This window comes from Astatotilapia calliptera, chromosome 15, assembly GCF_900246225.1.
Source record: "Astatotilapia calliptera chromosome 15, fAstCal1.2, whole genome shotgun sequence".
NCBI lineage: Eukaryota > Metazoa > Chordata > Actinopteri > Cichliformes > Cichlidae > Astatotilapia > Astatotilapia calliptera.
Genome location: NC_039316.1, coordinates 36,225,295 through 36,253,168, shown reverse-complemented (window position 1 = coordinate 36,253,168; position 27,874 = coordinate 36,225,295). Strand labels below are relative to the sequence as shown.

At 41.0% G+C, this 27,874-nt stretch overlaps 1 protein-coding gene across 1 annotated transcript; it reads right to left on the bottom strand.

Moving 5' to 3' along the window:
* Nucleotides 1-426: 426 nt before the first annotated feature.
* ppp1r2 (protein phosphatase 1, regulatory (inhibitor) subunit 2) lies at nt 427-19,002 on the bottom strand. Its single transcript, XM_026142437.1, has 6 exons — nt 18,621-19,002; nt 7,466-7,573; nt 7,238-7,321; nt 5,112-5,206; nt 3,164-3,331; nt 427-2,808 (listed from the first exon to the last, which is right to left on the bottom strand). Exons 1-6 carry the CDS (start codon nt 18,746-18,748, stop codon nt 2,789-2,791), a joined length of 603 nt encoding a protein of 200 aa, XP_025998222.1. The 5' UTR covers nt 18,749-19,002; the 3' UTR covers nt 427-2,788.
* Nucleotides 19,003-27,874: the final 8,872 nt, after the last annotated feature.

Below are 27,874 nucleotides of genomic sequence, written 5' to 3'. Positions count from 1 at the left end.
TCTGCGAAGTCATTGTTAAGTATTATAACTGAGTTCAAGAGACTTTTTTTTTTTTTTTAAAATGGGTACTTTTATTTCTGCCAACTTATATGAGGACTACTTGGGGGAAAGTATGTTAATGGAATGGACACATTTATTTCTTAAAATATGGATTTTTCTACAGCTTTTTCTTTTAAAAAAAAACAAAAAAAACAAAAAAAAAAACTAGAAAAAAATCTTTAAAAAAAATTGAATGATGACCTAAAATGGCTTCTCTCTCTCTCTTCACACTCATGTCAAGAGAAAAAGTTTAAACACCCAAAAACTAGAGGACCAAACAGTTGTGTGAGCTGCAGTTAAGAAAAGCTGTGTAATTTGTGGCTTTAATCAGACAGACACACGTTTAGTTCAGATTTTCTTGCTCCAAAACAAACCACACGACAGGAATTCCTAACAACGTGTGTTTAATGGTCAGAGACAAAAAAAAGAAAGGAAAAAAAATATATAGACAATCTGATGATGCAAAGAACATGCAGTCTGGTAGTTTAAAAAAAAACAAAACAAAGTACAAACACAGATTCAACATCCATGTCACTCTGAGACAGTGCAAAGTCGTGGGGCTGCTTAACAGTCTATCATCCTTAGAAAGCAAACCGGGGGGGAAACAAGTTGTGCGAGACACGGGAAACAAGCAACGGGGCATATCATGTTCATTTTACACACATGTACAAAGATACATGAGAGGCACGTTTTCTTTTGATGGGTAATAACCACCTACGGGGTCATCGTGTCAGATTTTAATCTTGTCCTTTTTATCTAAGTGAGAAGATGAAGTCCTCTGAACTCTTCTATCAGTCTATGGATTCAGTCATCGAAGAAGAAGAGCTTCTAGAGAACATCGACTTCCTGTTTCCTGATGAGAACCCTTTGATAATTAGCTGCTCACTTTACAGAGTTTCTCTTAGAAGGTGTTTTTATATAAGACTTTAAAATAAATCCAGAAGTCCAAATGTTTCAATGATTTTCCGCATTCCCACAATATAAAGCTCAATACTTTCAATCACAGTGAGGAATTAAAGGGTCAGAGGGAAATGAAAGCTCCAAACACGAGACGGTCAAGGCTCCTGCACGCTTTTCATTTCAAACACCTCCTCTTTGTTTACTAGACTCAAGTCGTACAGTGTGTAGTCGGGATCGGGACCTTTGCTTTCTTTCCTCTGTTACTCGAGTCAGACTACGTTGCAACTTCCTCGGCGCTTGCAGGAACACCAAACATTACAAAAAACCATCGAAAGCCACTTCCGACGTCTCCATTAAGGTCAGTAGCATCAGCATCTCCTTCTACAGAGATCCCAAACTGCATCACACCAAGATACTCGACAAGTCCGACAACTGGTGTGTGATGAAGCTTAAAACACAAACTAAATAACATAATCACAGATTCTGTCAAAGCTCTAATGCAGTAGGCAAATTACGCAAGAGCAGAGCCAGCGCTCCAGTGGATGTTTTACCTCAGCAGCAAGACTTCAATACAGCCCCCAAAACACTGTTTAAATTACCGTCACTGCTCTGCCGAGGAAAATAAGAGAACACTCTTACCGTTGATCTTCCCTCATATCCCAACATGCACCAGCAAAACAAACCGATTTTAGTTTAGTCTGATTTAAAAAAAGAAAAAGGAAAAAAAGTGCCTCAGTAGACGTCACACAGGCCGAATTTCTCAGTGGATTCGATCAGGTGCTGATGAGGCACGCATGTTTGTAAAACCGAAATGATGAAACTGAGAAATACCAGGGGAAAAAACAAATCAATGTGCTGATGTAAATACAGTTAATGTGTAGCCATATGGGAGAGTATCGAGGTGAGGCACTGCAAGTAGTGGCTTATAAACCAAAAAGCCCAACAGCCCCACGGTCAAGACGCCGTCTCAGCACAGCCCTCAATCTGAGATGCACTGCTCTACATATTACAAATGTCAGGAGTTTAATCAATGTAAGGCATCAAATTTTGATTATTATTATTATTTTGGTGGCAAAATTTAAACTTTGTGGGCTACATACAGAATCCCCAACTTACTTTAATACCATTACACTAATGAGAAGTCTTCAGCATAACTGTTAAGAAACGTGAGTGTGGATGAAAGCAAACAAACAAACTGGTCATCATTTGGACCAACTTTTATCACAGACAGTACTGAAGGGGGAAGGACAACACAACAGAGCAGCGGGTTATAAAGCAAAACAAAAACATACCCAAAAAAAATAAAATATTCACAGCCATCGGTGAAGGAGCCGTCGTCATGTCTCGGATACGCCTTTGAAGAGGTCGTGGGGTTTCCCCTGGCTTCCTCCAGGGCTGATGTGCTGGCTCTGTGGCCGACAGAGGAGCCGTGTGGAGCGCCCAGACGGGAGTCCTGGTACTTTTTTTTTTTTTTTTTAAAGGCCTTGATCCTCCATTCAGGGTCAGAATCACACCCTTCACTGCGACGCCAGTTCAGAAGAGGCGGGAGGAAGAAATTCTTGGCAACAGGAGAGGGAAGAGGAGGGAGCAACAGTCTTCTTTTGTGTGTTGTACAGACTGTGGAGGCTGAAAAAACCAGTGTGTCATATTGCACAGTTGGAAGGAAAAGTAGAGCCAGACGTGTGACCGGGAGTTTAATGGCTGCTGAGAGTTGTTATATGGGTGTTGAAGCGGTGTTTTGCTGTGTTGCTCAGTGTTAAAAACATCAGCAGCGTTGTCTTTCTGATTCTTGAGTCGACAAATACACGCACACACAAACACACGCAGGGCTGAAGGTCGGAGACGGCATCTATGAGTCCAGAGAATCAGCTGGAGAAAGAAAGAAACAAAGACATGAGAAAAGACAGGAGTGGATATATTTTGATTTTATTCAGCTTTTTCATCCTCTAATCAAGTAATGTATTCCCTTGAAAACTTTATTCAAAAAACATAAACACAGGCTGTTGGCTATAAATTGCTACCTGGGCATATGCAAAGAGTTGAGGCATAAACAATAAGAATAATGAATAATATCACAAACTAACCACTTCCTACTACCAATTTGAATTCACTTTTTATACAAATAAAAAGTGAATTCAAAGTGCCCACAAGGGGGCCCCAGCTCACACTTTGGGAATCACTGCTCTAACAAATACCCAACAGGCCGCAGTCTCCCTCCCCTCACCTTCCTGTGGCGGGTCAACACTGATCTCCTCCGTCTCCTCCGTGTCATCTCTCATCTCCTCGTCTTCGTCAGCTTCTAGCTCGCTGGCGATGAGCTGGCGGGCTAGCTTGATGTTTAGGCCCTCATTGTAGTGCATCTTCCTCATCATCTGAAACTGTTTCTTTTTGGCTACAGGGGACAGAGACATTTGAAATCACTTTAATTTGCCAAAAGCAGCGAGTTCAATGCTGGCATGTTATAACTATAATGATAAAACAGAGCTTTACTTGTGACTCATGGAAAGGTTGATGCACTGTAAAAGCATGCAACAATACATCTGCATCTGGCATCAGTAAACAATCTGCAATAGACAATATAGTAACTATAGACAACAATTTAAGTGTCTGCAGTTTTTTATTTGGTCTAAAATAATGAATAAGAGGGAAACACACGTGCCTGTTTAAAAAAAAAAAAAATCTCAAGCATGGCATGACCTGCAGTCTGGACATTGCAGCGAGGGTCGCTATAGCAACTAAAAGAAGAAAGCCAACATCTTCACACAAAAACCTCAGCAATCATATGGATCGGTTTCACTGACATCCAAGAGAAATGTTCCAGTTACACTTCCAGACTCAAACACTATCCTTCCTCCATCAACAACTAAACACAGAAATTTTCATTCCTTCCCTAATGCCATGTACTCCTGTGGTCATGGAAACGCTCCGATTGACTTTGATTAGCCCACACCGCATCCTCGAGGACACTGATAACCTTCACCGGTGAGTCAGAGTGGATGTTGTGAATGTTTACGCGACTCCTGCATTTCTGCTGTTTGATCCAGCTGGCCTTTGTGTAATGTAAGCAGTTTTGTGTGGAGCCTGTTTGAGACCTAACAGAGGCGCTGCTGGCCTGTGTTTACGCCTCACAGTGTCAGTGATGCGGCACTGGCCAACTCAGCATTTAATGCACACATCTGAGACAGTAAAGGTTACAACGAGGTTTGGCCAAGCAGAAGCAGAGTTTCTAATGTGTGAAACAGTGGGCTAATTAAACCATTTCAGACACTGCATGTACGCAGAAATACAGAGCAAATAAAAACATTTAGTGTCAGTACTTGTTGATGTAAGACTATTTAATAATTTAAAAAAAGAAATAACTTTGTGGCTGCATAATAAAACTGTATGAATATTGTCGAGGATGAACGCTGCTACTTTTGCACGCTGGCATGTCCCACTGAGATGAAACCCCGGGATAGTTTACTTCTAATTTAATTAGATTTTCAGATTATTATACTGCAAAAAAACCCATCCAATCCCATCTTTGGGCTTGTCCATTACATAAATAAATTAACTTAATTAACAACAGATAATCTGTGGTAGAAAATTCAGTGTTAGAGTACTTTAATGACAATCCTATTAACATGCACTAACACACATCTGTTGTTATTGCTTTTAACAAATCTTATCATCCTGTTGTGTCACATGATTAAACTGCACGTCCAAAAACTGCTGATGATGCTCTTGCAGTTGGGAGGATATTGACCGGATTTGTGACTTTCCAGACTGTTCTCTCGCTGTTGCCTGCACGGGCCAGATATAAATATAAAAGCCAGCAACAGTAATACATTCTGTGTGTGTGTGTGTGTGTGTGTGTGTGTGTGTGTGTGTGTGTGTGTGTGTGTGTGTGTGTGTGTGTGTGTGTGTGTGTGTAGGAAGTCAGCAGAAGGTCAAGAGCACACCGAACACTTGAGCTCTTTCTCAGTCTGTCCCCTCTCTGCCAGCACTTGGCTGTGGAGTGTCACTCTGCATTTAGTCACCCTCACAGCTGTGTAGGACACTTTGTGTTGAGGTGGAAGGAATACATAAACAGGTGAACTGCAGGACGCACACGCCAAAATAGGCTGCAAGCCCATGACCGCTTCAGAGAAAAAAAATTGCAGTATTCCACTGAAATCTGAGTGGATGTCTACCTTGTTCTTCGGGAGTGAGCTCCTCTTCCTCCTCCTCGCTGCTCTCCTCCTCTTCTTTCATGAAGCGAGGCTCTGAGCCCTCTGCTGCCACCAGCCTTAAGAGAGAAACAGAAAGGGCATACATTAGGAGATTCACAATCCAATTTTACTTGTCTTAATTTCGGTTTCACTCCATTACACAAGTGTGAAACCAAACGCAAACAGGCAATGACTGATAGAGCCTCAAAGTCACTGTGAGTGGTTAAAACAAACAAATAAACTGGAGAGAAACAAAGCAGGAGAGGCATTAGGGGAGGTGGAAAAACGAGTAGGCAGAGTGAAAAGTGCAGGGATGAGAGTGTGCGAGTACTCAAGCATGAGATAAAAATAACAAAGAGCTTTAACAGAGGTGGACAAAATGAATAACGAGTCATGGCTGAGTGGATGGTAGTGAAAATGTGAAAGTGCCCACGGGGAAGCTCCCATTTACTGTGCAACTGCTCTCCAACCAACCAGCTCGAGAGCTGTTTCTATGTGCTGAAACAATGCTGGCGAAGCATTGTGAAGACAAGAGGAAGAGAGATGGCACGTGAGATACAGTTAAGAAGCAAAGGTAGCACAGGAAAAGCACAGTTGGATAACTGATGGATGACGGGAGCGAGAGAGAGAGTGGATGCTGAGGATCTAAACGAGGAAGAGCGCAGAGGAAGAGAGCAGCTGCTGCACTATCTGGAGGGTTTAGTGTAAAACAATGGCTGGCACTCATTGCACAAGCAAACAAAGGAGGCTAATTGACTTCCAAGCCTGAAGCTAATCGCTACACTCTGGAGCACACACACTCGAACGAGCTCATCCCCAACTGCGCCGATACGCTTATGTAAGCACAGTAACTCGCAGCGGACACGCTTCTCGAGCTTCCCGTTAGCGTCCGCATCACGGCTCGGAGTGGCTTCTGAACACAGACCTTTTGGATCGCAATAGCAGGAGACAATAAGATGTTATCCACCCTCCTGCTTTCCATTTGTGTCCATGAATTATGACACAAATCACTTGTTTTGTAAAAGCACCTATCTTCAGTATGCCCTCAAGCTTCAGCTCCTAATTCAGTATTTTCACTCCAAGAGATTACATGTGGAGTGCATTCAAATTGGATTTGATAACACACATACTGTAAAATTCTCAGATTTCAAATACAGACAGTGCCATAGTGGCTTTAGCAAGCGTGTTACAGTATAGAAGAAATTTGTTGGCAGACCAAAAACAGGGTTTAGCCCCAGCCTGAGGACAGCAGAAGAACCTGCAATGTTAGCTGGGGGTTTGTTAGCATAAGCAGTAATAAGATGTCCATGAAAGAAAGCACCTCAAACTCATTGATAAGCAAATCGTGTTTACATCTGTTGTCATCACCAAATACTTATAAGCCCAATACAACCCTGAAAAAAAGAAGCTTATTTCCGTTCCTACTCTTATTTGACTTCATCATCCGTGATAACCTCACAAATCTGAAGCTAATTCCTTTACAAATAGTGACACTGTTGCTGCAGCATGGCAGATAACTGCAAGGTGACACAGGCACTCAATAGCCTTGCTTTTATACATGAATATACCCAGGTGGCAACAAGTTGAGTCAACTCTCATTGCAAAGCATCGTAGACAAGTTGCACTCGGTGGCTCTGATTGACGATCAGATGGCAATTATTTGCCAACCTTGGTTGGAGACAGGTTGCTTCCCACCTGATGTGCGATTGATTCCCTTGCAATTCAAAGTGGTCACCGAAACTACTTGCAATAGGTCACATATTTAAAAACGAATCAGCAGGATGTGACTATATGCTGGCATTATAGTCCTTCCAACTTCCAGCAAAAACACTTATTCATCGGAGTATATTTGAAGTCATACTTTAACTGAATGGAACAGCTGTTAAGAAAAACACACAGACTGCTTCATATGTTTGTGGATCAGAATATTACTACAAGTTCTGTCACTGGGACTAATTGTGCAGTAACATGGCGCTCAGTGTCTGAAAGCCATCGGAGTCATTTTTATGCACATTCCCGTTGAAGGACAACAATGATAGCGTCTACAATCAGCTGCACCCTGGCTTTTCATTTGCATTTGTCTCCCAGCGCTCAAGTTCAATTCTTACTTTGATGCCAGGTCATCGACTGCAAGTCCACTTTGGCCGTCTGAGTCACTCAGTGCCCCTTCATCTTCGTCATCCCCAATCATCCTGAAAGAGAAGTTTATAAAGTGGATAATGAAAGCAGGGCAAGAAAAAGTCCTGAACAGTCAGGCACCTCTATAGAAAAAGAAACGAATGATAAACTGCCCTGTAGAGTGCTGTTTTAGTAATATTTAAAATGATATTTTGAACCTGTTGTAAGGTGTGCTGGGTTCATCGATCTTCATCAGGCCGTAATCTTTGTCAGGTGGATGGTATGTGGCCAGGATGTTCATCTCATCCCATTTCTGGGACTTCTTCCTGTAAAATGGATGGAAGAAGAAGGGTTAAACAGACAGTCACTCAATGTGGACCACTGCGCACCCAGCTACCATCCCATCCCAGTTTCCTCCAGGGAGACGAGTGAACAGATTTAATCTAGGACTGAATGTGCCCCAGTTTTCACTCAGACCGCATTATTTTGGGAACACACACACACAAACACACACACACGGCCCAGAAATGTCCTCCGCACCAGTTTGTCCCAGCAACTACCAGGAAGTGCCACGGCCTTTGCTTTTGTGTCAAGGTAACACATTGCAGATGAGGGTGTGGGTTTAAGTGGGTGGTGAGGCTTATCAGCTGTGAGTGAATGAGGCCAAAAGTCCAACAACTGACTCATTTGAAACAATCGCATCAAGAGTTGATTCTGGTTCCATCTCTCTTTAGCACGTCTGCTTCTAATCCCTCAAATGGTTTTATTCTCATCTGGGGAATAAGGTTTTCACCTCGGCTTTTGTTCAAAAATTACACTAATCCGTGCTACCCTTTCAAATCCTTAGAGGAAATGAACTGAGACAAAGACAGCAAATCAGTGCTGAATTTGAATTTTTGCTCAGGAGGATAAAGAGAACACCTGCCACCTGCCAAGAGGAGTGATGCTGGAACTGTTTCTTTTAACTCACAGAAGAAGATGTTTTTGCACTGCCAAGAGTTTGGCAGATTTCTGTAGACTTACTTGTAATAATTTCCATTTTATATTCACATTTCTTTCTCCTTTCAGTTTATTCCAAGCCAAGGAAACTTTCTACTTTTCACACATTTAAAACTTCTAATTCCAGACATGTTCAGCCAAACAGCCTCAATTCAAGGTTATCAGGGTCTGGTTAACCCAGCTCTGCTTTCTTCTGCTAAGGTACCACATCTTGACTTTGTTCATGGAACAAAAGGTCAAGTATCACGGGAGACAGGAAGGAGTGGGAGGCAGGAGATGCTTAATCCACCGCCTCCTGCGACAAGCCAAAAAAGCTCCACAGACTTGAGCGCTACAACTGCTTGATGTGAATGAACTGGTTCATTAAACTGTTTACATGAAAGCTTCAAACACAAGAGCTGCGTTTATGTCAATTTCTAAACAGTTGGACTCATGCTGAACTCAGACTACACGAGATGTTTGCCTGTCATGATGGGGACTGCCTCAGATTAAGTGATTATAGGATGACAAACTCTCTCCTTTTCATGCGTGAGAGGCATGACAGACAGCACGCATCTCCCTGGTCAATCCGGCGCGCTGCCTTTCCTGACGACATTAGGAAAGAGGGCATAGTCAGTGTTTTTTTAATGTAAACAGATCAGATACATGTGCAACATTGTCCCTATTATGTCACCATGCTAACAGTGGTACACAGCTGGGCGGTGGAGAAAAGATTCTCATCAGCTGCCAAAATGCTTGGTGCTCACCAACCTCACAGAAGTGCCACCGCCCAACCCTCCAACGTAACAGCTTATTTTTACTGTCAGGATGTTGCGATGCATTCCAAGGCAACTTTAATTTTTGTGCATTATGACAAAAGAATCAACTGTTGGAGGACTTCACCCACTGCTGTTCCCAAACCAAAGCAAAGGCCCTGCGATGTCCGGGCTGGGCCAGGCTGATGTAGCTTTCCCATACATGGATTACGGCTAATCTCAGACTTACAAGACAAATTCAAAAAGGAACTCCACTGGAAGAACAGGTAGATCTCCTGGCTTGTCACAATGACACATCAAAACAGAGGATTGGAACAGAGGATTAGTAGATCTCAATACTGATATAAACCTTCCAATCGCCAAGTTTGGCTAAAACTTGAGCACCAAATGGGACAATGCTGCTGGCCTGAACTGTGGCTCACAAAGTGGCCTAGCAGTGGAAGAAAATACTCTAAATAAGCTGCTTTTGGAATGAATGCACAGAATCAATGTGCACTTTTTACAAATATATCAACCACAAAGCTTTCATCTGCATCAAAGTATTCATGACCTGAGATTGCTGTGGCTCCTTTCTTCCTACTTGACAAGTTGGGGAAAATTTCAGCTGCAAGAGTCAAATCAGACAAGACTAAAGACAAGCAGAGCTTCAGCAACATAACAGCAGACTAGGGTCTTGGAAATAAACAGGATTTTGCACATTAGTGTTTTGTTTACTTCACTCTAGTGTTTCATTTATATTTATAAAAAAAAGAAAAGAAAACAGAAGCAGACCCCTCTGTTTCATTCCCACCAAACATCTTCACTAAGTCATTAAGAGCATCGTGAAAATTGTAGTGCAAAGATGAAGCACCTGCCTCTGCACGCGAAGAAAAAACAGGACACAACCAACTACTAGTACACACTAAATATAGAGCTCTATCTCTTATGTGATGATGACTTCCTCTCGAAGGTGGTCAACAGCTGGCGACATAACGCTTCAGGAAAACTCATTAAATAGAGTGAGTCATCACTGCGAGCTGAGCCGTGCTATCAGGTGGCATAGGCAGAGGGCGGTGAGGAAAGGTCCAGCCCCTGTGCCCTCTACCGCAGCATCAGCCCGCCAGCAGTAACAGCAGCGGGCACAGTTTATAAACAGAGGTCAGTATAAATTCACAAAATATACTGCTTCCTGAGTACTCTAAGCGAGTGCCATGACCTGGCTCACGGGGAAACAACATAAAAAGGAAGCGTGCCAAAGGGAACGCTTAATTAAACCAAATGAAAGTGCCAAATTAAATATTTACAACAGGGAGCGTGGAAAATTAGCATTAAAGCAGTAGCAGCCAGGGAAGGAAATGAATACCAGCCACAGGGAAGAGCTAATCAGTTTTTACAGGTGTCCCAGTTTAACTTTGAATTTCACCAAATATCAGCTCTGATCAAGACCACACAACAGGCAGACGGCCTGAAAAGAAGGCCATGAGCCACCTCCTCAGTTACTGCTGTGCAGACTGTGGTGGTGTGAGAGGAGAAAAAACAAAGCAAGCCAATACCAGGTTTGTGTGAGCAAATAAGGATAACTCATGGTTAAGATAACCTCCTATTAAATCCATCTGCTGACTGCAAACTGTTGAGCAAGCAATAGAAAAGATAACGTAGACAACCATTTGAACATTTATGTAGTCGTTATCATTTTCCCTTTGTCCCCTCCAACTGATCTACTGTAAACCACACTGGTAAAAGTGGCCTATATCTGCTTGCATTTACAGATGGTCACAGCCAAATAGTCTCACAATTATTAGACAACACAGCAACTTTTTGATTACTCATTTGGCAGGTCAGTGATAATACAGTGAGAATTATTAAGATATATACTTAACAAGTGTGCGCACCCTTGGGTACAGCACAGAAAAAGATTACACAAAGTTTGAGAGACGGCCAGCTAGAATTAGGACGAAAACTATTCCTTAAGCTCCTCTGATCTGCTCAGACTGTAGAGGAAAATGTTCAGGGGAGAAGCGGAGCAGGGTGGAACACAAATTAAATGCACTGGCAATCACGATGACGTCACGAATCCTAAACTTCAAAGGTCAAATGTTTCATTTTATCTGAACAAAACTACACCCGCAGGTGGCATAACACTAAATTACGACCCACTCCTGGGCCATGTGCCACAAAAGAGTAAGATATCTGCACATTTTACTGCTTCTTAAAAAAGCTGTGGTCACACTTTAACCTGGTAGACAAGAGGCTGTTAGACACCTGTTGATCTTTCCTCGATAAAAAAGCTGGCTGGTCAACTGTGTTTCCAGTTGAAACTGGAAACACAGTTGACCCCATCTGACCTGTACAGAGGAGTGTAAAATGACAGCCAGAGGTTAACAAAGTTTTGTCTACTATCCATGTTATGGAAAATCAGAGATTCACTGCCTACCAGTCTGACACTACATCATACAGCCATGATGAGGCCTGCGAGACAGTTAGGGAAAGGTTGGATTTCATGGAGGCATCAATGAATTATATATGACTGGGTGTGAGACTCAGACATTACTGTTAACTAAATAGCAGTGGGTGATTAAAGGGACAAGGAACAGTGCTTGTTTTTTAGCCTTGAATGCAGAAGGAATATAATCCCCGCTTCTAATGAACCCTATTACTTTATTTTCTTCTAAGATTTATCTTTGCTTTTTCAAATCCAAAGCAATCTCGTGGCAGTTTGTAAAGCTGTCACACCTGCTGCTCTGCAAACTCATGTCTGTGGACATGTGTTTTGTTTTCTTGAATTGAATCTGCTCTGTCGTGTTTGTAATGATCTTGGTCCACGTACAACACAAGATCAACATTTTCTGCTTTAAAAAAAAGCAAAACAAAAAAAGACAACTTCACCCACATTTAGGGGTGGCTGGTAGGGCTGCTCAATTAATCGAATTTTAATCACGATTACGATCTGGGCTTTCAACGATCATTAAAAATGACTGAGCCGATTATTAGCCCCTCCCTCATTTATCCGCGACACCTTAAAGGCCGGTCCGTGAAAATATTGTCGGGCATAAACCGGTCCGTGGCGCAAAAAAGGGTGGAGACCGCTGATTAAGAGGACCCGAGGGAAGCTCAGAAAGCTAAGCAGAAGTTATTTGGAGAGTGACTGCCATTGGTTGAAAAGAGTTAAAAAAAAAAAAAAACTTCAGTGGTGTTGCACACTATTTTATATTATTTTTTTAAAGTCATTGTTAACCCTTTAAAGCCGGTCAGAGCAGCACGCTCCGTTTTGCGTAACTATTTTTAAATCCCTGTAGAACCTGAACCGTGTAAGCTAGCGCAATAATTTGTTTTGCATATGAAACCGGAGGAGTTGTACTTACATCTGATGCCATCAGCTTGTCCTCGGTCACGGTTTCGTTCCACATATAGCTTTGCAAAAACTGCATAAAAAGCGCTTGCAGGAACAAAAGCATAATATTCCAGAAACACGCTTTGCCGTTCCTATCAGCTGGTCGTAACACTTCCCACAGTGAAATGATGCACATGCTGTTTTCTTTGCAAATTTGCATCATAGGATTGTTTTTTGTTTTTCCTGCAGTATATAAAAATTGCTGTATCTCCAAAATAAAACTATGAAGACACTCAAAATAAATTTCCTGTGGTGGGAAACTATTTTTTGCAACTTTGTGGTATTTAAAGTTTTGAGGGATAAACCTCTTAAATTTCTCCAAGTAGAAATATATGTAAACAAAACAAAAGCGATTTTCAATTTTTTTTGTAGTTTATTGCACTTTTTTGCAATTTATGTAATTACTATGGACTTAATGTATACATATTATTAAAATATGGGCTATAACAGTTGTATTGATGTATAGCAACTTGAAATGCTCCCACAAATGGCACTACAGCATGTAAAAAAAATAATATAAGCTCTGGTGGACTTGGTTCTATAGTAGGTCTTAAAGGGTTAAATAAATATCGTCAAATAATCGTGATCTCAATTTCAGTGAAAATAATCGTGATTATCATTTTTGCCATAATCGAGCAGCCCTAGTGGCTGGGGGTTGTTGACGGAGCGACTCCTTTTTCCGCTCACATCAGAGCCATATAGGAGTCACATACCATTCACACTTTTGCATTATTTATTAACACATAATATGTGATTAATTCAAAATACATAACTTGGTTAGGTTTGGAAAAAGAAAATCACAGCTTGGGCTAAAAATGCAATGGCTGCTAGTTATTTTAGAACTGTTTTCATGGTCACCATGGTAACGTGTCCAAGATTCTTGTGAACAACAGCTCATTCAGACATGCCAATCTTTCTACTGAAACACAAAACTTTGTATTTGTGCCAAAGGTCATGATAAAAAGGCCCCAATTCATGTCCATGAACACAAATTGCTGGAATAGCGGATCCTGTTTGTTTCATCTAAGAGATGATAAAGAAAAAAAATTCTAAAAGGTGCATCGCACTGACTGTAAACCACAGAGTCAGACTGAGAGTGCATGAAGCGCGTAAACACGGACAGGTGGTCACATAAATGAATGGTGGGTTTTTGTAAAGCTACTTCAGGATATCCTGCTGGCAGAGCGAGCTGGTGGAGGGAATGGGATGTTTTATACAATTGAAGATGATAAGAAGGAGAACATGTTTGTGCTGTCGCTCTTTGTTAGTGCTGCCAACTTAAAATCATGGCAGAAATTAGCCTTACCAACTCTTTTGTGAATGACACTCAACAGGGCAAATCATTCGGTATATAAACTGCCTGTATTCTACAATAAAACCTTCAGATAATAAGCCTTTAAATACATTCATGCACACACTGACTATTGGGATGTTTAAAAAAAAAAAAAAAAAAACCTGCTTTGTAACGCTGTGCTGGTACCTATGAAGGAGATTTTGACCTCCAAATACAGGACACTCATTAGGACAGAGATAAAAATACAAGCATTTAAAAAACAAAACAAATCCTGGATCCTGGACTACCTCACCGACCGACCACAGTATGTGAGGACTCAGGGCTGTGTGTCGGACAGGGTCGTCTGCAGTACGGGGGCCCCACAGGGAACGGTTCTGGCTCCGTTCCTCTTCACCATCTACACTGCAGACTTCTCCCACAATTCCACCCAGTGCTTCCTGCAGAAGTTCTCTGATGACTCTGCAATAGTCGGCCTCATCACTGATGGGGACGACAAGGAGTACAGAGGTCTGACCCAAGACTTTGTGGACTGGTGCCAGCTGAACTACCTCCAGATCAACGCCAGTAAAACCAAGGAACTGGTGGTAGACTTCCGCAGGCACAAGCATTCTCCACTGCAACCACTGAACATCCAAGGTATGGACATTGAGGCTGTGGACAGCTACAGGTACCTTGGTGTTCATCTGAACAATAGACTGGACTGGACTCATAACTCAGACGCCCTCTACAGGAAAGGGCAGAGCAGGCTGTACCTGCTGCGGAGACTCAGGTCGTTTGGAGTGGAGGGCCCACTCCTGAAGACCTTCTATGACTCTGTTGTGGCTTCTGCTATCTTTTATGGCGTGGTCTGCTGGGGCGGCAGCATCTCTGCTGGGGACAGGAAGAGACTGAACAGGGTGATCCGAAGGGCCAGCTCTGTTCTAGGATGCCCTCTGGACCCAGTGGAGGTGGTGAGTGACAGGAGAACGGCGGCTAAGCTGTCATCCCTGATGGACAACATCTCCCACCCCATGCAGCAGACTGTGACAGCACTGAGCAGCTCCTTCAGTGGGAGACTGCGGCACCCACGGTGTGGGACGGAGAGATTTCGCAGGTCTTTCCTCCCCACTGCTGTCAGACTCCATAATAAAGACTTTAACTGATCAAGCACACACATCCATACATATGCAATAATACTAAGTGCAATAATCCTTTCTGTCATCGTTGTATTTTTACTCAGTTGTATATAGTATTTGTATTTGTATTCTATTTTTATCTTATTGTATATTTATTTTATTTTATTCTACTGTATATAGTATTTTATTCTATTCTGTACAGTTGTGTACTGTATTTATTCTTATTGTATTCTAATTTTTGCCTCATAACTTTTGCACTGTCCACTTCCTGCTGTGACAAAACAAATTTCCCACGTGTGGGACTAATAAAGGTTATCTTATCTTATCTTAAAAACACTGATATTTAACAAATGGCCAAAAATAACAAGACCATCTCTGTTGAGTAAGGTAATACAGAGTCATTGCTTTAACTATACGCAAACCAGTGATGTACATGTGTAACCCCCCCTCCCAAAAAAAGTCCCATTTAGAGATAGAAACCCTGGACTGATAAGGCTTTAAAACTCTAGATGATTCTGAAATCAGCTTTATTGTGCATTACATCTTCCTGTGTTGCTTAACCATTTGATTCTCAACAATATCTATCAGATTAAATAAACAACTTGATTATTATATCTTGTGGCTTTTTTGTTTTGATTTATTTTGTTGTTTATTTGTTTTGGGGGGAGGGGATGACGAGCATTTACCCAAGGTTTTGAAAATTATGAAAAATGTTTGAAGACAAAACATTAACATCTATATTGGTACAATATGAGAGCATGGATGCTCTGCATGCAGACAGTGTTGACACGGTCCAGCTCGAGTTCTCCATGGATTTGGTGCTTGGCTGCACACGGGATCCATCCAGAAAACTCTTTTTCCTCCACTTCCTCGTCAGTCAAAGAGAGGCTATTTTTAGAACAGTACAGAAAAAGCTTGATTCACTGTTGAATTAGGAATTCACTATTAACTGCCATCCTGGTATGGCCTAATTTCTCATGCTGCAGCTCAGAGAGAGCTCCTCCTGTCTAGACGTGATGGCACAGGATAAACAGCAGGCACAGTGGATGGTAAATCACAGTTAGCCTCTGCCAAGTAAAAAGAACTGGATGGTTACCCTTTGAAAGTAACCAGTAAGACATGTGGAGGGTTTATTCATGAACATGATAAATGCTGTTATTGATAGAGTCCAGTGAGCTCCCAAAAATGTAGCAGCATTTGGCAGGTGGGTGGTGTTAATAAATGTCCATGACTATAAAGCACACAGAACTCATTTCATGTAGTGCCTCAAAAGCCCTCATATGTTGTGTACATTCATTTTATTGACTTCATCACATCAACATATGTAAAGCTGTATCCTGTAAGCAGGGTTCATTTTTTAAAAGTTTAGCCCATACAGCAAATGTGCTTTGCAGTGACTCAAACTTGCTCAAGGGTTCACTAATGAGGGATCTGAACCTCTCTGCATTAACCTTGATAACTTCCTGTGCAAACGTTATTCTTTTTTGCTTCAGGTATTCCTCCTGTCACAAATACCCGACTAAGTCACCATTTTTGATCTTATTAGGATTTGTGTCCACTCCTCGATCACACTATGCCACGTCTCCTAATGTCACACATTACCGGGATAATCAAAAAACAGCAGAGCCAAATGGAACCACCTTGCTTACTTATATATGGTCCCTTTGTTAAAATTTGACCTTGTTGGCACTAATACAACCTAATTCAACAGCTTCAAAAGTTTGCTTACGCACAGTTGCCTGAGGCCAGAGAGAAAACAGAAAGTTGGCTGTGGAAATGACCTAACTGGATTCGGTCATTTGGTTCATGTTCCCTGCCACAGTCAAATGCATATGAGAAGGTGAGGCTCCAGACAGAGAGAAGATAACCTGCAGCTCTTGTCAACTCAATCCTCAGCACAAGTACCTAACAGGCAACAGGATGGCTGATTAAGCAGTTCTCTGCACCGGTTTCTGCATATCAGCATTTCATTAGGTACCCTAGTCACGTCCCTGTGAGACTATTGGCCCACTCTGATTTATTTGCCCTGCAATGGTCCCGAATCTGAAGCAACCCCACCCCCATCCTTGATATCCTTTACTACTAGTGGTTATGTGAGCAGTCGCGCTGGCCAACATGAAGTTGGATGTTAAGCCAAATAACGTGAGGTGCCCATAAAATCTGATAGGCAGCTGGAAATAAAGGTCAAATTAGATGTGTTCAGAAAGCAGAGGTTATACCGAGCCTCATGAATATTCAACAGCAGTGTTATGAGATGTGAGTGTGTCCCCCCTCATATCTGATAAGAATCCCACATTATTGCTGTTCATATCAATCTGAGTTCAGTGAGGCAGGAGCGCATCTACACCCTTTTTATTTGACTAGGTGGGATACTGTCACCTGTTCTCTTCAACTTATATAAGGATAGTCTTTCTAAAACACTAAATCAGGGAGAGCCTTATTAACCATTTGATATATGCTGATGATTTGGATGTCCTGTCTCCTTATGGTGCTGGCTTGCAGCAGCTGTTTCAGGTCTGTTGAAGGTATGGTTTACAGTATGGTACTGAATTCAACCCTTGAAAGAGCAGAATAATAATCACCTTGACTAAAGTGAATCAGAATCCTTGATTTTCCCCCCACAGCAGATTTGTGGTGCTCTGGCAGTGTATCAAAAATGCAAAAGCTTGAGGTAGCATAAAGTGATGCATTCAGGATCTTACTCAAAGTAACATGATGTTTGTGACTGCTAATGTCCTGTCCTTTCATGCTTTGCTGAGCAATTCTATATGCCGATGAACTGCTTCAGAAAATATGATTGTTTCTAGTTTGTTTTTTAAGGTTTGTTTTTCTTAAGTGATACAACATATTTCTTTTGCTTTTCGAAACATGCATGAGGACGACCATGTTTACCACAGACAGTTGTTTCAGTGATAATGTCAGTGTCAGACATAAATATCAGAGGAAAATGAAAGAGGACACAAATCTGAAGTCTGGCAGACTAATCAAATCTTTGGCAACACGTAGTATTTAGTATAAAGTTTAAGCCGTAGGGACAGTGCGGTCTAGTAACAGGGTGTTGATTGTAGCTGTGCTGTAAATGTCGTAGATATCGATCACTCTAATACATCCTTTAACAGGCAAAGTGTTACACGGTGCTTGCATTAGACATGCATCGCATGCAGTGTATTTCTTTAACATGCAGAGGTTTTTTTCCTTATCCAAATCTTGATCCATAACCATAAAACAAACCACTTGCTGCTTAAAATCACTGGCAGAGAAGGTTGATGAAATTAATGGCCTTAGATTAGGTCATGAAAATCCTCGATCCTCTCGCAATACATTAGTCTACACATCCATGCGTAAACGCGCCACTTTTTGCCCAACTTCACGTTATTATGCCTATTATGGTAATGGTCATCTGAAAGCTGTCACTATCGCGGTAACAGCTCCACACCTTCTTTTACTAGTGCTGATTCATGCTACTACACAGTGATGGGCACTGAAACCTCTAACAGAATAACCGTTTGTTAGCAGGCGTTACAGTCACACTGCATGTGGTGATTGTTTATTACAGGCTAACCTGCTTCGAAGGGGGTGTAATTTACACTAATTTACACCGTGTAAACGTTAGCGCTCGGTCATACCTCCCATCAAGGTTTAAATCAGAGACAAGACATCACTGTCTGATAGTTACAGAAACACCCAGAAAGTTCTCAATTCGGCACCACACATTGCCGACAAACATTAACAGCCAATGGGGTGACAGCGGGGTAACGTTAGAAAGGCTAACAAGTGTTTAGCCATCGTTAGCTAACGTTACTCGGCTACCAGCCTCAGCACAGCTCAGGCAAAACTTACTGTTGGTCATCCTCCGAGAGCCCCGGGACTTGTTCTGTAATCTCTTTTGGCTCATCGTCGGGCAGCGACTTGTTTGTAGCGCTGTTCTTGTTTTTCAGGATGCCTTTTATCGGCCGGGGAGCTGCCATTCCCACACGCTGACTGTCAGACCGGTGCTGGCTTTCAACTATTTCTCCTGCGCTGGTTTTCTTATTCTGTGATTTATACGATTCAGTTACAAAACACAGACCCTGGTTTAATGGTGCACTCCGTCATAACTCAGTGCTCGTCCTCAAACTCCGGAGAAATCTAGTCAGGATCCTGCATGTCTACTCTCTCCCCGGTTGTACACTGACTGGTTGGGCGGCGGGGTAACAGCGCTACTAGCGGGTCTGGTCGACGCGACATATCGCGGGATTTCTAAACGAGATTTCATTTTTTTCATCTGGTGCTGCGTTTTTGCGCTCGGAAAGGACAGATTTTTACAAAGACAAGCCATTTAAAAAAAACTTACAAAAGACAAAACCCCATAACAATAACAAGATTATAATTATCTAAAAATAACGTAGGCTGTCACCTTTAATTGATAGGGTCAATTCTACATAAACGTGCTAAAATGTATTTATTTTTCACATTTTTAAACACTACAACAATATTACAATATAACTTTTTGACTTCACATATTCTCAAAAATGACAGCTTAATGATTTTAATGATTTAATGATTTTTTAAATAATTTTTGTACATTTACCTTACTCCTTCGGCAACTCTGATCAATTGCTTGCTTTATTTAAAAAAGAGAAAGAAATAAAGAAAGCAAAAAGCAACAAAAGTGTCTTGAAAACAGTTAAATAAGAAAAAATGACACTTCACTTTCACCAACAACACTTTCTACATAATTTACATGCTTCAACAGGAGTACGATGAAAGGCATTTAAAACCTCAGGAAATATTACTTCTTCAATCTCTCAGCACATTTAGTCACAGAAGAAGAGGAACGCAACAAATCCGGATGAGATTACCATTTTCAATCAGCTTTGTTAAAAGTGTGACATTTATTTGCTACAACAATGAAATTATTAGAACAAGAGTTAAAAATGAGTAATGATGGACTCCTTTTGATCTTAACCCTGAAGTCTAAAAAAAATTGATAGATGTAAAATTATCAATTTATTGTGTTTAATGTGCCGGGGGAAAACACACAGTAACACCAGTGACACACATCTGGGGACACATATGGCACACAGCTGCGGTATACAGTACTTTAAGAACCATTGATGCTTGAAAGAACTGCATGAACAGCTTTTGATCAAGTTTATTTGCACAGTCAAATAAAGTCACTGGTGTTACCAAGATCCAGTTATTAAGTAAGGGCTCTAGTGTTATGTAAGGGAACATGCCAGTGACAATTTTCATGAAAAATGCCTTTTACAAAATGGCTGCTACAGGGCATCAAACCACATGGTGTCAGTCATATTTATTTAAAAAAAATATTGCATTTTAAATGGTAAAAAAAATATTTTTAACATAAAAGCAAAGCTGTGGCCACAAGCACTCATATTGTGCTTGAATTGATGTATAACTAATTTAATAACCAATACTGTCAAAGTGATGGAAGGTGTACTTGTTCAAATAACATTGTTTCATTTTAGGAAATAAATAATTTGTAACTTTGAAGCATTTGTGAATGTGTGTGTGAATGGGTGGATGACTGGATATGTAAAGCGCTTTGGGGTCCTTAGGGACTAGTAAAGCGCTATATAAATACAGGCCATTTACCATTTACCATTTTTTTAAGTGTAATATTTCTTTAAGGGACAGAAAAACAGACATTTCCATTGAATGACCTCATAGTGGATACTTTTTAATTCTAACAGTGCGTGTTTCACAAGAGACATGCAGCCAGAGGTATAAATGTCACACCACTTTAGCAGAATGATCTACGTATTTGCACTCTACCTGTGTGCCCCTCTTTTGTGGGTAAGTGTATCAACTGGTACTCAGCTCATCAATGACAACACGGAGCTCCTGCAGCTGAGCCTGTGGTGGTTTGTGAAGCACCCATCTTCAGCTGCTCAGTTTTACAAAACATTTACTTTTTCCCCCCAAAATCAAGGTGTTTTTATATTCCCATTTAAAATCCTCTTTTTTTTAATGACCAGAACTACACTTTAGCTATAACCTTTTTTTTTTTTTTTTTTTTTTTTTTTTTTGGTGGGTTTAATCTTTAATTTTTTCACTTATCTTCAGTCCACTCCTTTTACCTGACCACGTAACACTGGCTTATATCACTGAAGCATATAAAGGCATCTAAAAGAAGGGATGAACCAGTGTTGTGTCTACATGTAACAAACTTGGCAAAGAACCAGTTTTAACTTGTGCCTTTAGGCTCTTTCTTACGAAAAGCCTTCCTCTTTTTTTTTTTTTTTTTTTTTTTAAATAAATAGGACAGGGGGAATGAATGAGAGAGAGAGGGGGAGAGAAAGAAAGAAAACCAAAGGGGAGAAGAGACGGTGAGAAGGGGGGGGAAGAGAGAGAAAAAAAAAAACTCCTGGGTCACCTGTATGGAGAAAAAAAAAAAAAACAAACAAACAAAAACAAACAGAGGAGACAGCAAACAACAAAGAGCAACATAATAATAGAGAAAACAAAGCACCATCACAATAAACTAGCTAGTCATAGATATCAGTATTTACTAAGTAATAAACGATATTGTGCAGCACGCAAGATAGACAGCGCACAGTGTGCTTTGAGGCAGCAGCCAAGAAAGCTTTAGTCCGCGTCTGTGAATACCCATGTGTGCATACCTGTGTGGATCAGCATGCTTGCATTCCAAAGGTTTCTCCATGTAATGATCTGCTAGGGAGTGTGGGGGGGCCACAGCCCCGTCCTCCAGGGTGTGAAGCGGGTATGGAGGAGATCAAAACTCCAGACATCCAGAGGCCCCCAGAACACAAGAGACCATGGAAGACCAACAGAGGGGCAGCCGCGCCACTGTCCCAGTAAGAGCTGAGGAGAGTCCCAGATGAGGGCTCGCCCAGCAGCCGCGGAGCAGAAGTCAGGGGGAGTTGCAGTGACGCGCCCGTGAGCTCCGCCGGCCCCCAGCTGCGCCTGAGTGACCGAGCCCTAGGCCGAGAGGCCGGGGGCACCCCACCTCCAAAGGGGCCCGAGCGAGCCCCAGGCCCCAGGCCCCGACAAGCGGCCGCCAAGGAGTGAGCCGGTGTGTACCCGGACGCCCACCCCCAGACACAAAGAACCACCAACACACCGACACCTGAGGGAGTCCGCCACCGGCAGGGGAAGTGGTGGTGGGTGGAGATAGGCCTCCAAACCTTGGAGGGCCTGAGATGTCCCCAGAGAGGTGGCGTCTGATACCCAACCTGACATATAGACACAGACATACAGGCACACACAGACACAAACATCCATTCCCACCCTCATGCTCTCATATGCACTCACTCCACACTCAACCAACGTGGAGACAGACATAAAGAGACGCTGTACACACGATCACACTCCCCAAGCGTACTCTACAAACCGGGTCTAGGTACCCTTGCCCCTGGAGGGGGGAATTGCACCCAGACCCAGGTGGTGTTACCCTTTTCCCTGCGGTGGGGAGAGGCAGACTTTAGCTATAACCTTTGAAAATATGATTTCAATTCTGTATCCTTGATCAAAAAGTGTGGTTTTTTTTGTCTTTGAGTGTGTTTCACTTTCATTAAAAGAAATGAAATCAAACAGACTACATTCTTAAATTTCATTGTGACTCAGAAGACACCCAGTAGTTGTTTTTCTTAGTTGATTTATGTGAACAGCGATATGCTAAATTTGCTCTTAATAGAAACCCTGTGACAGCCATATCAATGCAGTCTCCAGCCTTAAAGTAAAGTACTGATGGGTTGTCCAACTGCAGTTATATACAGCACCTTCAGTTACATAGCCTTGTTGCCTAAAACTATTTTACAGCTGCTTCCTTTTAAAAAAAATGGCAACTACTGTCTTTAACCGTTACTGTAAGTGTGTTACAAAACTGTGCAATGGTGACATGTTGAGTTGTGTCATCCCTGATTCAAGGCCAGTCCTGACTTGGACTTTTGTCTCATAATATGTTGCATTCACAAACACATTTTCAGCTCTACAGGATAACTTTATATCCGTGACTTCAATCTTTCTGTCCTTCTTTTTAATAAAAGGCAGAGACACAGGGTGGCAGCCTCACTAAGCCTGGGGGTAAAGTCTCTGTTTCAGTTCTTAGTTTGGTCTTAGGCTCCCTGGGTGGTTGAAGCCATCTACCAATAATTTACTCCCTAGCATGGCTCTGCAGGCAGCAGCAGTGTGCTGGGATCGATTGCAGGCTGCTTTGTTTTGCCCCAACTGCAGCAAGTGTTTGGATGCTATGGGAAGGCACATATTTCTAAGAAATACAAGTGAGCCCAGCTTGTCAGCTGCAAAGAGCGCACAGTCCTTGTGACCATGCTGAACTGCAATTTTCAAAGGTTTACAGCCTCCAGGGTCCCGAGAAGCCAAGCTCAAAATGCTTTTGGTGATAAAGAGTTCAAGGCTGAGGGTTTGGCTGCTCTCTGCAGCTGCTTGGATGAGACACTTTCCGGTGTCTTGGTGTGCTGTTGATTGGCACCACAGTCAGTAGGGACGAAGTCCCACTGGTTTCCCAGGATGTGTCCCCTTCTCAAGCAACCAACCCAGCAGATTCAGGTGGCTGGAAGTGGTGGCAACATACAGCGCCACCCACAGCTAAAACTAAAACTAACTAGAAAGTGCATTTTCTGAAGAAACTGCAGTGTGAATGCTTGAATCTGAATGTATGCACTGAAATGAATTAATTGCTGAATTTTGAGTTAAAAATATTGAATGAGATTAAAAAAAAACAAAAAAAAAAAACAAATTTAACCTGAAAACAAAGGTGCTGAACTGCTAAAAGCTGAAGGTTACACAGAAGAAGGAGTTGGAAAAAAACTGAAAATGTTTTAATTGTAAATTAGAAAAACCTAAGAAATGAGAAAAGAACATTTAGAGTCAGAAAACATCTGAAAGAATATTAAAAGGTCATATTCTTTGAATCACTGAATGACTCAAATGTGATCCCTCCACTTTGATCCACACAGTTTAAAAAGTTTACATCTCTGAGCTTTGAAAGACAAGATGTTGGAAAAAGAACAACGATGGCGACGTTTTGAGGGTAAAATGATGGCTGTAACACTGTGGACACAGCAGCAGTTGAAAGAGAAGTGTTTCAGATGAATCTTGGTACAGTGGCAGGCAGAGCTCGTTAAGCAGGCAGGTGTGAGCCTGGTTGCTATAGTGACCGCACCCAATGGCTCCATACACACGTACACAGACATGCGCCTCACTTTTGCTGCTTAAAATGAACAGAAAAGTCAGGCCGAAACAAATCGTTCCCAAATGAAAAGTAAAAGTCGTATTGACAAAATTCTTTCACCGTGAGCGACAGCAGCTTCTAGTCTACTGAATTCTCAGTTTTCATGCCTGTGGAGTTTATTATATGGACATGGTGACAGTGGAAAGACACCATGCTCTTCTGATTTTCAAACCAACCTTCTGAGCGATTTTAACATTAGAGTCTATGGAAGAGTTGGAGGGAGGAGGCTGTGCATTGGTGACATTTATGAAAGAACCATAACACCTAGTACAATAGTAAACACATTGGATGAAAGAGGACAGCGATGGCTACATTTTGAGGGTAAAATCATACCTGTAGAGCAAACGCTGCGGACACAGCAGCAGTTTTAAAAAAGATTTTAAGATTAATTTTTTTGCTCCTCTCACTCTAGCAGTTGAGCTGCCTCACTCTAGCCCCAACATTCCGTCCCATACACACCCATTATAAACTCTGAAACGGGTGAAAAAACATCATGAAACTTAAACTGGAACTGAAGAAAAAGTATAATAGATATTGAAAAGATAAATACAAGTTGAATAGTTGAATGTCTTGTCTTCGTTTTAAAGTTTGAATGGTGGCTCTATGTCAATGTATGTGGAAGTAGATACAGTTTAAAGAGGATGAAGTTGAATGAGAATTTGAAGGGTCTCCCCATTGAAATACATTATAAATTTTTGTTGAAAAAAGTTGAATAAAATTAAAAATATAAATGTTAAAAATGAGAAAAATAGAAGCAATGTTGTCCAAAAGAATAGGAATCTAACGGTGTTTGAATGGTTTTTCTAAGTTGAACGGTTTTGAAGGAGTAGGCTTTCAAAAAACGTACGGAATAGATAATAATAACTAGAAAGTGCATTTTCTGAAGAAACTGCAGTGTGAATGCTTGAATCTGAATGTATGCACTGAAATGAATTAATTACTGAATTTAAGTTAAAAATCTTGAATGAGATAAAAAAAAAAAAAAAACCGAATTTAACCTGAAAACAAAAGTGCTGAACTGCTAAAAGCTGAAGGTTACACAGAAGAAGAAGTTGGAAAAAAACTGAAAATGTTTTAAATGTAAATTAGAAAACCCTAAGAAATGAGAAAAGAACATTTAGAGTCAGAAAACATCTGAATGAATATTAAAAGGTCATATTCTTTGAATCACTGAATGACTAAAATGTGATCCCTCCACTTGGACCCACACAGTTTAAAAAGTTTACATCTCTGAGCTTTGAAAGACAAGATGTTGGAAAAAGAACAACGATGGCGACGTTTTGAGGGTAAAATGATGGCTTTAACACTGTGGACACAGCAGCAGTTGAAAGAGAAGTGTTTAAGATGAATCTTGGCAGAGTGGCAGAGAGAGCTCGTTAAGCAGGCAGGTGTGAGCCTGGTTGCTATAGTGACCGCACCCAGTGGCTCCATACACACGTACACAGACATGCACCTCACTTTTGCTGCTTAAAATGAACAGAAAAGTCAGGGCGAAACAAATCGTTCCCAAATGAAAAGTAAAAGTCGTATTGACAAAATTCTTTCACTGTGAGCGACAGCAATGTCTAGTCTACCAAATTCTCAGTTTTCATGTCTGTGGAGTTTATTATATGGACGTGGTGACAGTGGAAAGACACCATGCTCTTCTGATTTTCAAACGAACCTTCTGAGCCATTTTAACATTAGAGTCTATGGAAGAGTTGGAGGGAGGAGGCTGTGCATTGGTGACATTTATGAAAGAACCATAACACCTAGTACAATAGTAAACACATTGGATGAAAGAGGACAGCGATGGCTACGTTTTGAGGGTAAAATCATACCTGTAGAGCAAACGCTGCAGACACAGCAGCAGTTTTAAAAAAGATTTTAAGATTAATTTTTTTGCTCCTCTCACTCTAGCAGTTGAGCTGTCTCACTCTAGCCCCAACATTCCGTCCCATACACACCCATTATAAATTTTGAAATGGGTGAAAAAACATCATGAAACTTAAACTGGAACTGAAGAAAAAGTATAATAGATATTGAAAAGATAAATACAAGATGAATAGTTGAATGTCTTGTCTTCGTTTTAAAGTTTGAATGGTGGCTCTATGTCAATGTATGTGGAAGTAGTAAGAGTTTAAAAATGAGTAAGTTGAATGAGAATTTGAAGGGTCTCCCCATTGAAATACATTATAAATTTTTGTTGAATAAAGTTGAATAAAATTAAAAATATAAATGTTAAAAATGAGAAAAATAGAAGCAGTCATGTCCAAAATAATAGGAATCTAACGATGTTTGAATGGTTTTTCTAAGTTGAACAGTTTTGAAGGAGTTAGATGCCAAAAAACGTACGGAATATGGAATAATAATAAAGATTTGAAGAACAATACTGTGAATGCTTTTCAAGCATTCACACTAATAAAATATAATAATAAAGATTACAACAACAATACTGTGAATGCTTTTCAAGCATTCACACTAATTACCTCTACAGCACTCACCATAAAACCACACACTTTACAGAGAAGCACAGAAGAAAAGCCTGACATACCTGTTTCAGTGCCATAGTCCAGCCAGTTGCATGGGTACAGTTGGACACCAGCAGGTGTGCAGAGTCTGCACAGATACCATTGTTTGCAGTTTGGTCACAGACGTACAAAGTCCTGCGACTGGTAACAATCCTCCTGTCACAGTATTGAAAAGGCACATCATAGGCCTTTGTTCACTCGGAAACAATGGCACAAAGACGTGGAAGTTGAGGCAAAAGCACAACAGCAGTCATAATCCTCGTCCTTCTATTAGTGGAAACGTTGCAATCTGTAATAGAAATGTCGACTAAACTAGCACAGATTGTAGTCAACGCCTTAAAGTGGCATGTTTTTTTGTTTGTTTTTTTTTAAAGGTTATGTAAAAACTGAACACAGGGAGGACACAAAGTATCATTATAAAATGATTCAAGAGTTTGGTGCCACACAGTGGTTGTAATTATACAGTAACATGGAGAAAAGCGCCACCTTTTTTTGACTAAATGGACTGGATTATACTGAATGTACCTGAAAGGGTAAAGAACTGCTTTACTTAAAATGAATGCTTTTTATTTACTTACATTATAAACAGAGCTCTAATGTGGATGTTTGTTTGTTTTTTTCATATACTAAATGAGTTGTTAGATGTAAAACAACACGACAAAGTGAGCCGGACCGAGGCCGACACTATAAGATGCACACAGGTGTGTGTGTGTGTGTGTCACCTACTAAAAATAATGAGGACAAACTAGAGATTTTACACAGCTGTAACTGATTTTTCACTCACATTGTAACATCTTGATTTTTCTGTATTAGCGTAGCAGTCGGACATAAGATCTACTAATTTCAGCACCTGCATTTAAGTGAGATGATTAATGATAGTGTGCAGTGCAGGATCCTTCAATAAAGCTTCTGTGGTAGAAAGCATTAGACCATTAACAAGTTTTAAATCCTTTCCATCTTCTCCACACCAGCATACGTCATACCTTATCATCTGCAATCTGTTGGACACACCCAGCAGTCTATAGCACCACCCTACCTTTTAATTAACCAATTACCACACAGTGTAAAGGGATAGTTCATCACTTGAAATTCTATTTTATGTTACATTAAATCCTTGAATTGTTACCTATAAAGAATATGGAAATACTAAGAATATATAACATTCTAGACTGGTTACATTGAGATTACAATGTTAAGATTACATTGTGTACATTATAAAGTCTGGTGCAGTAGAAATCTGGGCTGCACGTGACAGTCCAAACTGGAATTTGATTGATGTCACCTACACAGCTGACCTGCTTCTGTTTTCACAGTGATGTCACCACATGTGACTCTTGGTCACAAAGTTCAGATGGAGTTAAATATTT

What these genes read in the sequence shown, in the direction of transcription:
- ppp1r2 (XM_026142437.1), bottom strand. Translation starts at nt 18,748, where the DNA reads ATGGCAGCTCCCCGGCCGATAAAAGGCATCCTGAAAAACAAGAACAGC. An exon ending in GTCGATGACCTGGCATCAAA is followed by an intron (nt 5,207 to 7,237) that starts GTAAGAATTGAA and finishes TTCTCTCTTAAG; the next exon opens with GCTGGTGGCAGCAGAGGGCT. An exon ending in GCTCACTCCCGAAGAACAAG is followed by an intron (nt 3,332 to 5,111) that starts GTAGACATCCAC and finishes TGTCCCCTGTAG; the next exon opens with CCAAAAAGAAACAGTTTCAG.